Here is a 12,134-nt window from a genome sequence, read left to right as displayed (position 1 = left end):
CATTCATGTATATATGTATAATATCCCAAGCTGGCCAATAATGATCAGGATGCTTCTATCTGTGCCATATCATTATTTTTTTTAAACTTACAACTTCATCATCGAACAAATTTCTTCTCTTTCCATCTTGATGATTATAGCTACGGTCCGCTCTGATTATGAAGAGGGGGAGAGAAGAATAAAATATTTTATTTTACTTAAATAATGTTTGGAAAAAAATTAAATAAATTGTTAAGAGTATATCCACATCAAAAAAGTGAAGTCTTGTCTCACGAGATATAAAATTTTGGGTAAAAAACACATAAGATTATGAATAAATTTTGTGTAAGATCTATTATTGGCACTAACAAACATTTGACACTACTCCACAGTCCACTGCATGGGAGCTGACACACTGGCAAGAGAAGGGGAAAGGTAAAAAGAAGACACAATATGGGTAATCCAACAAGGTTTGTTGAATCCTACCCAAAAAAACAAGGTTTGCTTTAAAGGCAGGGACAGAAATTGCATGTAGCTTTCCGATTTTTATCCCAAGTTCGTTCCTGTGGAATCACAAAACTACATATGCACAGCACAGAGAAAGAGGAAAGAAAAAAGGGCACATTTAAGAGACACCTATCTACCCATTCTGCATCACATCCTCTTTTCCTAGCTTTCCAACCTTGCAACCAAAGCAAACATGTTTCCTCATTAAGGGTAGGAAAAAAGTGGTTGTGTGAATTGGGATGAGACAGAGAGAGACAGAGAGAGAAGAAAAATCAAAGTGTATATATAAATAGTAAGTATAGTTTATATCATGCAAAGTTTTGGTGGTTTCGTCCCCAAAAAAAAAAAAAAAAAAAAAGCTTTGATGGTTAATTCTAGTAATAATGTTCTTATAATATTATATATATATCAAACTGCACTACCATACTCTTCCTATATATACACTTGGTCTTCAGCTACCTCTCTCTCTCTCTCTCTCTCTCTCTCTCTCTCTCTCTCTCTGTGCCCTGCATTTATACAGAGCCAATTATTCCATCTTCACTATACATTTTCCTCATCTTCCCATTCATATTTTATGGCTCTCTTGCTCTTCCTCCTAATTCTTTTGGTCCCTGCAAGCAATGCTAATTGGCCACCATCACCTGGCTACTGGCCAAGTTCTAAATTCAGGTCTATGAGCTTTTATAAAGGGTTTAGAACTCTCTGGGGTCCTCAGCATCAAAGCTTAGACCAACATGCATTAACAATCTGGCTTGACAGGACCTCAGGTCTCCCTCACCTCACCTCACCCTCTTTCTAGTTCACATATTTATGTTAATGCTTCCTTAATTAATTACCAGTGTACCTGTTAATTAAAAAAATTTCATAATTGTCTCCATTTGATTGCAACAGGTAGTGGGTTCAAGTCAGTTCGTCCATTTAGATCCGGCTACTTTGGTACCTCCATTAAACTTCAAACTGGTTACACAGCAGGAGTTATAACAGCTTTCTATGTGAGAAATTAATGAACTCCACATTTTTGGCTTAATTATTTTCTCAAATTCTATGTATAATTGTGTCTGCTAAATGCCTTGATCAACTGATCAGTATTATATTTATTCTTCTTGCAGCTTTCAAACAGTGAAGCTCATCCGGGGTACCATGACGAAGTCGACATTGAGTTTCTGGGAACTACATTTGGGAAGCCTTACACTTTACAAACAAATGTTTACATCAGAGGAAGTGGGGATGGAAAAATCATTGGCAGAGAGATGAAGTTTCATTTGTGGTTTGATCCCACTAAGGCTTTTCATCACTATGCTATATTGTGGAGCCCAAAGGAGATCATGTAAGTTTTTTGTGATCATAGTTTTGAGCTGTGCTTGAAATCAAAGATTAACTTAGAACTTTTCATGTGAGTAATTATTTCTTACTCGCAAAAACTTTATAGGAAAGAAACCTATCCATCCATTTTCTACTGAGCTTTAATGATTGATTGATAATTTGAAATGCTGGTATTTCTGCCATTTTCAATTTTTCAAAGTTGAGTAATAACCTGATCATGCCAATAATTCTTTCTCTGAAATTAAGGAAAAGCCAAGCGACAGGACAGTGGCAATTATAAATTAAGAAAGAGAGAGTAAAGAGATGAGATTTGGAATGGTAAAAAGCCTATATATCCTCATTGGGTTGAGACCCTTTGTCAATGATGTGGAGTTCTAAGATCCCATATAATGAAGGGATGCCATTTGGGAAAGAAAAAGCTGTCTCCATTATATCAGTCTCTATCTATTGATTGACAACAAAGACAAAACAGAGGGAAAAAAAAGATAATAAATCCAAATCTAATAGTACAAAGCTATTGGTTCCTCTTGCTGGCCACTAAGTCAATAATATAATATTTAATCTCTGTTTTGATTATATGCCATATTCATCTTGTTGTTAGGTTAATTGTCTTATAGTTAAAATTTATCCCATATTCATTATTGTTACAGATTTTTGGTGGATGATGTGCCCATAAGGAGGTACCCTAGGAAAAGTGTAGCAACCTTTCCCTTGAGGCCAATGTGGGTGTATGGCTCAATATGGGATGCCTCATCTTGGGCAACTGAAGATGGGAAATACAAAGCAGATTACAGATATCAACCATTTGTTGCAAAGTATACCAATTTCAAAGCCGGCGGTTGCAGCGCCTATTCCTCCGCCTGGTGCCACCCGGTATCTGCCTCCCCGTTCCGGTCGGGTGGGCTGACTCAACAGCAGTACAGGGTCATGAGGTGGGTTCAAACCAACCATTTGGTATATGACTATTGCAAGGACTACAAGAGGGACCATTCCATAACACCTGAGTGTTGGCGCTAAAAGTGAAAGTGTCATGCCATATGCTTCATATTGGAAATTCCCCTCAAATTTCACTTCATTTAAGTGCTTTTTAATGATGGTTTTTTGTTTAAAAAGGAAAAAGCTTGTGTGTCAGATTGCCACGAGATGGGTCATTACTTTGCCAAAAACATAATGCAAGGAAATATGAACATCCAAGGCTCCAAAAGAAGAAAGAAAATTTGTGTACTCCATTTTTGTTATGCAACATTTGGTGTACATTGTAAGTTTTCCATTTTTGTTTGATGGTGCATTTGGTGTACATTGGCAATTTACAAAAAAGAAGAAGGAAAAGCCCATGGATTCATGGCCCTGTGTGATGAATTCAAAGAATGGAGGATATGGGTTTTGAGCAAGTGTATGTGTGCAGCCAAGCACTTGTCATTCTTCAATAATGCAAAATAATTTCTTTCTGTTTTTCTATTTTTTTTGGTATTGTTCTATGCGTCCCAGTGACTGCCACAGAAACTGGGGCACTTTATGATTGGTCATCTTCTCAACTCTGAAGCTCCAGCAGTTTGATTTAAATTAAAACAAATAGAGAGAATGGCAAGCAGCAATAGTAAGTGAGCACATTTCCCAAGACCAATTTTCCAATTGTGCGGTGGATCAAGTATTCTCATGTGAAGGCCACTTGAACTAATGGCCGAGAGTGAACAAGGATAATTGCAAATTAAAAATCATGGGAATTCAGAGTGAGATGTAAAAAGCAGAAAGGGCATTGCAGCAGCAGCATGCTGCATGTGGAATTTTCTTGCACCAGATGTGTCAGAGATTAGTTGTTTGATTTAATTTCCATGAAATTTGACATGATATGCTAACAAAAAATGACATGACCTGCATCTAAATTCTAAACCAACCAAAAATATGAACACTAGAATTGTTTTATCATCTAAATATTTATAAGCAGATTTTTTTTTTTTCCTTGAACATGACCTGCATCACACAGTTGTAAGTAAAACCAAAATGAAGGGAGCCCATATAACGCTTGGGAAACATGTTTCTTTCCTGCAATCAACATGACCTTTGAAAATGATTAAGATGATTTGAGCAACAATAATGCATAAGGCATAAGAGGCCCAAAAGATGCCCAAATGAAGTAGATGGGGGGAGGTTTTGAAGTTTTAAAATGGCCTGAAAATGATAGAATGTTAGAAACAAAACAAATAGATATGGTTGAAGCAAAGGTCCATATCCTCCTCTTCCCCTCAAGCCCTTCTTCTTTTGGCATGTTATGAACAATCTGATGATGAAAACATGTCTGGTTTGAGAGCAGCTACAAAGATGATGTCCACCCAACACCCTGATTCATAAAGCATATAATTCATTGTGATGAGTTTTCTTGATTGAACAATTTTTTGCAACTTCAATTAAATTATTTTTGAGAAATATTATTGGGCACTGAAATTCCCATTTCACTCATTGATGTTAACAGAAAATGATTAACATTATTATTAAACAAACATTGGAAGACGTTTTCTGGGGTCCATGAGAAAGCATACAATATAAATAGTGAGTTTTGTTGTTTTATGGGTTTGATGAGTTTTGTTTTTGCTATGATATTATTCTGACCCCCCTAATAATGCTATGATAATTGCCACCTACTATGGGGTTGTAATTAATCTGATATATTCATGTTGATTGCTATACTGGGAGAAGAATAATCACTATTCTTAACCCATTGTTTCTGATTGATATGGCATTTTCCATTCTGGGATTATTATTATTATTATTATTTTTTGGATATGTCAGCACTAACTTGAATTTTTGAAACACTTGTTTTTTCTTATTATAAATTTTTTCTCTTTTATACAAAATAGTTGTTTGTGCTCAATTTTAATAGGTGGCAGTTTGGATGGTGATAAATATATTTCGCACGCATTAAGTTCCCAAGCCGACCTTAGCTCAGTTGGTAGAGCGGAGGACTGTAGTTGGAGTATCCATCGGTTATCCTTAGGTCGCTGGTTCGAATCCGGCAGGTCGGAATTTGTTTTTTTTCTTCTCCTTTTTTTATTTTATTTTTTTGAATCCGGAGGTTAAATTCAATTTTGGTCCTAGTTCCGGGGGGAGGGAAAGGAGTGTACGGCAATTTTCTATAAATAAAAAGCCCAGAATGTGGACGTTTCAAATTTATTTGAGTTTTTCTTCCCCTCTATTTTCTGTTTGTGAGTGCTTATTTTTTATTTTACTTTTTCCTCCAAAGGAAGGAATTATACTTAGATGAAGTTGGATATTGTTTGGACCAAAATTAGCATGGGCCAAATTCCTTAGTTAATTTTGGCCAGTTCTGTGATTTAAACGACTAAAGCTCACCAAAAACAAGCTAGTTTAAATGACTAAGTGTTTACCAGCAATTAACTATTTTTGAGGCCCAAAGCTGGTGGGACAAAAACAAATTCAACTGATAAATTTAGTTGTAGTATTTATCTTCTGAATGATAAAAAGTAATTCTAAATTCCAAAAGAATATTATTAATAATAATGGAAGTGGATAATGAATTGATGATATAGTTGTATTGATATCATCAATACAAAGCACTATAGAACCTATATATAAACCTTGGCACTTCAATTGTCATGACTCATGGCTGCTTAGAGCCAGCCCAATATAAAGCACCATGTAGAATTTATAAACATTTGCACTTCAATTGTCAATATAAGGGCACAACTGCTTCACAGGATAAATGCAGGCAAAGATATGTAAAACCTAAATACTATAAAGGCATTAAAATATATTATACAGTACAATTACAGCATCGGTACTTCAGAAAAAAACATACATAAATTGAGCAATTACATAACTGCAAATGATCTATTTCATGAAAGCCTGGTACTGAAGAGTTGCAGTACGTCGCCACTTAAACAACTAAGCAGACCTTTCTTCAAAGCAGGAGTGTACTTGAGATCGCGAACAGGATCTTTATGCAACTTAAGGCTCTGGAAGGTTGTAAAAGATGGCAACTCTTCTAAAACCACTTTGGAACTTAACTTATCCTCTGATGCAAACAATGTGCGATGATTTCCTAAGTCGATGATTGCAGATTTTGGCAGTCCGATATCACAGACGTTGGTGCATGCAGATCCCAACCTTTTAAAACAGTTGCTGCTGTCTGCTCTCTTTAGTAAAACAAGGGAACCCACTGTTCCTTGTCCAATGCCACCACGGGAAGGAGTAAGCGGTGGTTGAGAGAAGATTGTCTCATCGGACATTTCCACTTTGGGACGATAGGAAGCGACAATGTTGTCACTACTAGGACAATAAGCAAGAGATATGCAAACTCCTTGATTCTCCGTTTGAGGAACCAATATTGGCCTTCATAAAGTTTAAATTCTGTTAGAACAGAGCCATGCAGTAGTTGACCAACTATTTGGAATATATTTAAAATGAAAAAGCAAGAGAATTTCATTTGTTGCGATCCAAAATATCATCCCTTTACAAGAGGAAATACATGGATAAAGAAAATACAGCATCCAATCAACAGAGCAAAGCGTATTCTTTTTTTCTTTCTTGATGAGACTGCAATAATCAACTTAGATAGGAGAAAATGAACCAGGGAAAAAAACATTCTTGTGTATTTTGGCCTTTTAGTTGTGACTTGCTCTAAAAGGTCATTACAAACATGCAAACAGACCATCGGTTTATCAAAAGCAAGCAAACAAGCCAGACTAACATGTTAAATGGCATCACTCACGGTAGATATTGAATTCTTCTTTTTTCTTTCTTTAAAAACAATATTGATAAAATCAGACGGGGTAATCAAGAATATTTAGAGATCCATATGATTTCATAGCTGTGAAAGAAAGAACAGGACACATATTTGAACTCACCCTTCTTCAGCATTATCAACGTTCCACAGACATAAGCCAATTGAAGAAGCGGACAGCACTGTTCTAGCACCAGAAGGGAGAGCTGAATTATTTGGAAGGGAATGTACAGTATGAATTGGGTTGTTTGTCAGCCCCTTTATCGTTGCAACAGGACCTGCAGTTCGGCGCAAGTCAAACACCAAAAGAGAGCCATTCTGCAAGAATAAGAAAAATGAAATTAAAGCAGAGGATATACAAGTAACACCTTCCAAAATACTTAAAATGGAAAGTAGGATCAGACCTGTAATCCAGCATATACATAATTCGAGTCATTGAGATCCCAGGAACATGTCCAAGCAGCAGCCTGCAAGCAAAAATGTCAACATGAAGAACAAACAATAGAAGAGTAAAACAGACAGATTAACACATATTATGCCAAGCATATAACTTTAACAGTATGTCATGCTGAGTGGCTTTAACCACTCCCATACATAACCTGAACGCGCGTAGATAATCACGTGAACAAGTTCTTTCACACTGCATAATACAGGAAACACGAGTTTTTGAAGTTAGTACAAAACAATATAAACAACAGATCAAGATTTTACCGGTAGATCATAGGCAAGGATGACATTGTTGCTTTCCATACTGTAACAAATAACACAAGTGTCAACCAGGAGAAATATATGAAGAACGTACTAAAATAACAGTTGAGGAAGTTAACCGCAATGCAACCTGAGAACTGACAACTTCTTCCCTAGGCAAGCAAACAGTGCAAGGTCACTGTTCGTAGGGCAAATGCGTAGGTCCCTAATGACTTTTATAGATCTAGGAAGGAGAATATCATCTCTGTCATACGGAGGTATCAAACTCAACTGCAGAACCATATTTAAGAAAGATCAAGAGCAGTTCCTGTGTTATAATATACAAATATAATGCAACAGAAGCACAAACTTTGTCCAACCCCAGAAACTTTACTTTGGTAAGCGCTTGTGTCCCACCTATCCCAGCAAGCCTTCGTGAAATTAACACAATTTGGTTAGATGCATCAACATCAAATAAACGAGCACCATCTACCTGCAACTCCTTCTGCAAAGTTCACTATCATGAGGTTAACATTATGTGGAACAATAAAATAATATAACTTCTTCCTTTTCACCAATTACTAGAGTGGATTTCCAGCGAATATCACACAAAATCTGGCAGTAGTGCCCTACTTATCAAGACCACCATATATGTCTTTTTGCTGATATAGAGATGATATCTGTAGGTCCAGTTCACACACAATGATGTGTATGTTTGTGTATTTACCTCCATCTCCGTGTATATGATGAAAGAGAAGAGGAAAGGAATATGATGAAAGAACAAAGCATAAGAGAAAGGAACCATGCCATACCTCTAATATGAAATTGCAAGAATACGCTTGTCCACAGAGCTTTGAGTCAAAGTTCCACCCTAGGAGACAAAGAAAGCATGGTTTCATATCATTATGATAAACTTAACTGCCATTGAAAATGAATATCTTAAGCTTTAAAGATGCTAAAATATGAACATGAATACACTAACCATAAGATTTTTCGTCTAAGATTGTGTTAGCAGATGCAAATCTTCCTTCAACGGCCCCATGAGCATTGACTTGTCCAGATGTTCTGCTATGCGTGTCTCCTAATAAACGCTCCAAATATGTTGTCCTCTACAACGGCAAAAATTTAAAAACCAAATGTAAAAGAGAAATACACTCCTAAAATAATATTTAGAACATTTTATTTTTCTACAGAAAACAATCCAATCATATTTAATGTACAAAGACATTTTTTTCCGAACAGTCATTCGAAAATGCTGCAGGATTTTTCTTTGCATGCTCTATCTCAAGTCATGGATGCTTAGAGATGCTCTAAAGCAGGAACCAGCCCAATATAAAGCACTAGAGAATATATAAACATTTGCACTTCAATTGTCAATATAAAGGCATAACTGCTTCACAGGATAAATGCACACAAAGATATGTAAAACTAAATACTATAAAGGAATTAAAATGTAATGCGAAAACAGTAACAGTTTTGGAGGCTGAGAGAAAGAACTACTGCTGATACAGAGGGCTATATGACCAGAAAAAATAAAATAAATAAAAAGCCATTAAAAACCATAGATTATGTAGAATCAGAAGATCAATTGCATTGCAAATAAGCTTACCTCTGTAAGCTTCTGAACTTTAAGCTGCAGTTCAGCCTCTAACTTTCGCCATTGAGCTTCTTTCTTACACCAACCAGCTCCCTACAAATACAAGGAAAAACCATTGACTTGATAAACAAACTAACGAATGAATAAGGGAAGGTAGCCCCTCACAATATAATATAAGTTGAATATGTCTGAGTGCGTATCCACATGCCTCTATCTATAATTTACTAAACCAGAAAAATGAAGGCATGTATATCGAAGAAACAAAGAATTTACTATATTATGTACTGGACAAAATATGATTGGAACAAAACAAATTATGAGAGATATATATTAATTCAGTCCGAAGATATCCCTACCTTCTTCTCAAGAGAATCACATTTAGCCTCAAGTGACCGAATCATCTACAAACAAGAAGAACCTATCATTCAAAATGAGTTAACTTTGCACAGTTTTAGCGGAAAGTATCAGCCTTGGGAGATTGGATATGACCTTTTGCGATTCTTCGTCAACAGAAACAATTCGTGAAGCAAAAAGTTTCCTAACATCCTTCAACGCGCATTTCTTGTTGCATTGAGGGCACTAAAAAGAAGGAGAATGCACAGCCAGGAATGTCAACAACAAAGAAGAAAAACCAAACTAACTTCAAATTTCAAAGAAATTGGAAACCAGGGGGTTGTTAGACAAATCATTACCTTCCCTGAATTTTTACGCTGCTGTAGCCATTTTCTTATGCAGGACATACCATATATGTGCCCACAAGGAAGGCAACTGCAATCCGAAAACCAAAATTACAGAAATAAATCATCTGCAACACTTTAGACTGAAGAAAAAGTTATATAAAATCACAAAGAATTGAGGTTTGAATTCGAACCAGATGTGGTGATCACCGTCGTTGGTCCAAGCCTCCAAGCAAATAGGGCAAAATAGCCCATCGATTTCATTCCGAGTCCAGTGGCTACCTTGGGAACTCTCTGCACTGCCAATTCCATCGCACGACGCCGTTTTGCCTTCTCCAGCTCTTCTCCGCTTACGCCCCCATTCCTCAGCCCCATTGCTCGCCACTGTTTCACGAGAATTTCCGGCACCGTTATGAGAAACACCAGAATGCTGTAGTGATGCAATGTACACAGCATAATCCGTGTCAATTAAGTCTTCGTCTTCTTCTTCTTCTTCTTCGTCTTCATCGTCTTCATCTTCTCCATCATCATTGAATCCCGGTGCTGCGTTTTGGTCCTCTTGGAGTTCCTCGTCGTCAAGAAGTAAGATGGGGGAAGGGGGGTGAGGGTTTGCCATGAGTGAGTGAGAATTGGGGAACAGTTGCTAGGGCTTCACAGTAAGTGAGGGAGAGAGAACTGTTGAAAATTGTCGGTTTCTTGAAGATTAATTTTGAGATATTTAGTGATATACCCATTTCTAGCACTAATATTATAAATAAACCCTACACAATTGAATTTCTATAAACAAACCCAAAAAAAACCCAAAAAATGATAGCTAGCCTTATTAAATTTAATATTGATTATTAAATTACTTTGATGCCCTATTGAGTGCTTTGGGTATTTTTATGAGATTTTGGGGTTGGGCTTGTTTTAAGAAATTGATGGAGAGAGAACTGTTGAAAATTGTCGGTTTCTTGAAGATTAATTTTGAGATATTTAGTGATATACCCATTTCTAGCACTAATATTATAAATAAACCCTACACAATTGAATTCCTATAAACAAACCCAAAAAAACCCAAAAAATGATAGCTAGCCTTATTGAATTTAATATTGATTATTAAATTACTTTGATGCCCTATCGAGTGCTTTGGGTATTTTTATGAGATTTTGGGGTTGGGCTTGTTTTAAGAAATTGATGGCAGTTTTGTAATTTATAAGAAGTTAAAAGCTTTTTGTTATGTTGTAAATGGGCTTTGGGTGTGTTTCTAAAGTCCATTTTATATAGGGTATTTTTATAATTTGGGCCCCCATATTGGGTATAATAGTGAATCTCCCATTAATTTTTGGTGGAAAATCAAAACTTCCCGTTTTCATTTTCTATAAATAAAAAAAAATATACATCATTTTCATTTTCATTGGAATTGTTTTTTTAAAACAAATTCAAACTCAAGTATAAAAACAGAAAACACTAAATTATCGTTTTAATTTTTTACCCAATGTGTTTTTGGTTGGTTTGATTTTTTTTTTCCCATTATTTTTTTAATTTTTAATTTTCTCCTTTTTTTGCCCTTTTCAATTTTCAGTTTTCTCGTTCCATTTCATTATTTTATTTTGCTACACCAATGTATATTAATTTTATTATAAAACCATCATATTTAATTTAATTTCATATTTATTTTAAATTAAAGATAATATTATCCTATTATCTAGGTTTTTCTAAAATTAGAATTTTTTAATCATTATTTTAATTATACATAATTATTTTCAAGTATATAATTTTAGACCTTTAAAATATCAGAATTAAAAATATATATATTTTTTTTAGGATAGAGAAACGTGCATACCGTGAAGGTCATAAGCTTAAACGTATTTCAATTAAAATATAAAATAAACTTAAACGTATTTCAAATAGAAATTAATTTACAGATGTAATATAATATGTGATAAAGAAACGTGCAGAGCTTGAAGGTCATAAGGAAATGGGTAAGGATAAACTGAGCCAATAAGAAAGTGACTAGAAACCATCCATAAGCAACAGATAAACAGAAGAACGAAGTTGTCATTCAAAACATCCACAAAGATAAACCAACATAAGCATGAGCCTAATTCACAAGATCAAGGAGTACCAAATTCATCAGAAGAGTAGCATTATCTCTCAAGCTACAAACCCAAGATCCAAAAGAATAAGAATGAATACCTTGAGCTGCAATTAATACATAGAAGGGATGTGGTGAACTATTGGTTCATATAACCTCATGTATGTCTCTGGTTTATAACACTCATGTACATATTCAACAGGATTTTCATCTCTGTGGAATATAGCAAAAATAGCATGTGCACATGGTACACATAAATCTTATCTCCTACAACTACAAGACTTTGCACTTGATACATTTTCTCCCCAGCCAATCTAGGAATGCATTGAGAAGCTTCCATCTTGTTCTTCTCAATTATTTTGAATATCCATGGGCCAACAGGGTGTTTCCATTTACCACAAGCAGCCCTTCGATTAGCCATCCTAAGCATCACATACATTCGAATACTTTCCAAACATGTCAAAATGGAATTATCTCTTGCATCAATTATAGCTGCATTAAAGCTCTCATAAAGGTTGTTCAACAGAAGATCACACTTATACCTTTGAT

The 12,134-nt window shown here is 35.5% G+C and overlaps 2 protein-coding genes and 1 non-coding gene across 3 annotated transcripts; 2 read left to right on the top strand and 1 right to left on the bottom strand.

The window, feature by feature from the left end:
- The first annotated feature begins 951 nt into the window (after window positions 1-951).
- Window positions 952-3,218, top strand: LOC117613339 (probable xyloglucan endotransglucosylase/hydrolase protein 32). The gene is made up of 4 exons (XM_034341952.1): window positions 952-1,253; window positions 1,378-1,478; window positions 1,596-1,813; window positions 2,460-3,218. Exons 1-4 carry the CDS (start codon window positions 1,061-1,063, stop codon window positions 2,824-2,826), a joined length of 879 nt encoding a protein of 292 aa, XP_034197843.1. The 5' UTR covers window positions 952-1,060; the 3' UTR covers window positions 2,827-3,218.
- Window positions 3,219-4,738: 1,520 nt separating this feature from the next.
- TRNAY-GUA lies at window positions 4,739-4,829 on the top strand. The gene is given in 2 exon segments: window positions 4,739-4,775; window positions 4,794-4,829. It is a non-coding gene; the product is annotated as a tRNA-Tyr (tRNA).
- A 586-nt stretch (window positions 4,830-5,415) lies between these two features.
- Window positions 5,416-10,201, bottom strand: LOC117613343 (E3 ubiquitin-protein ligase RFWD3-like). The gene is made up of 13 exons (XM_034341956.1): window positions 9,703-10,201; window positions 9,524-9,599; window positions 9,321-9,410; window positions 9,188-9,232; window positions 8,844-8,924; window positions 8,217-8,343; window positions 8,047-8,105; window positions 7,629-7,739; window positions 7,386-7,525; window positions 7,259-7,298; window positions 6,952-7,014; window positions 6,672-6,865; window positions 5,416-6,156 (listed from the first exon to the last, which is right to left on the bottom strand). The coding sequence occupies exons 1-13, from the start codon at window positions 10,122-10,124 to the stop codon at window positions 5,661-5,663; spliced, it is 1,944 nt and encodes a 647-aa protein (XP_034197847.1). The 5' UTR covers window positions 10,125-10,201; the 3' UTR covers window positions 5,416-5,660.
- Window positions 10,202-12,134: the final 1,933 nt, after the last annotated feature.

The sequence above is a fragment of the Prunus dulcis genome, unplaced genomic scaffold (genome assembly GCF_902201215.1).
Source record: "Prunus dulcis unplaced genomic scaffold, ALMONDv2, whole genome shotgun sequence".
NCBI classification, from domain to species: Eukaryota; Viridiplantae; Streptophyta; class Magnoliopsida; order Rosales; family Rosaceae; genus Prunus; species Prunus dulcis.
The sequence above is the reverse complement of the archived record's forward strand: the minus strand, read 5'-3'. Positions and strand labels throughout refer to the sequence as shown.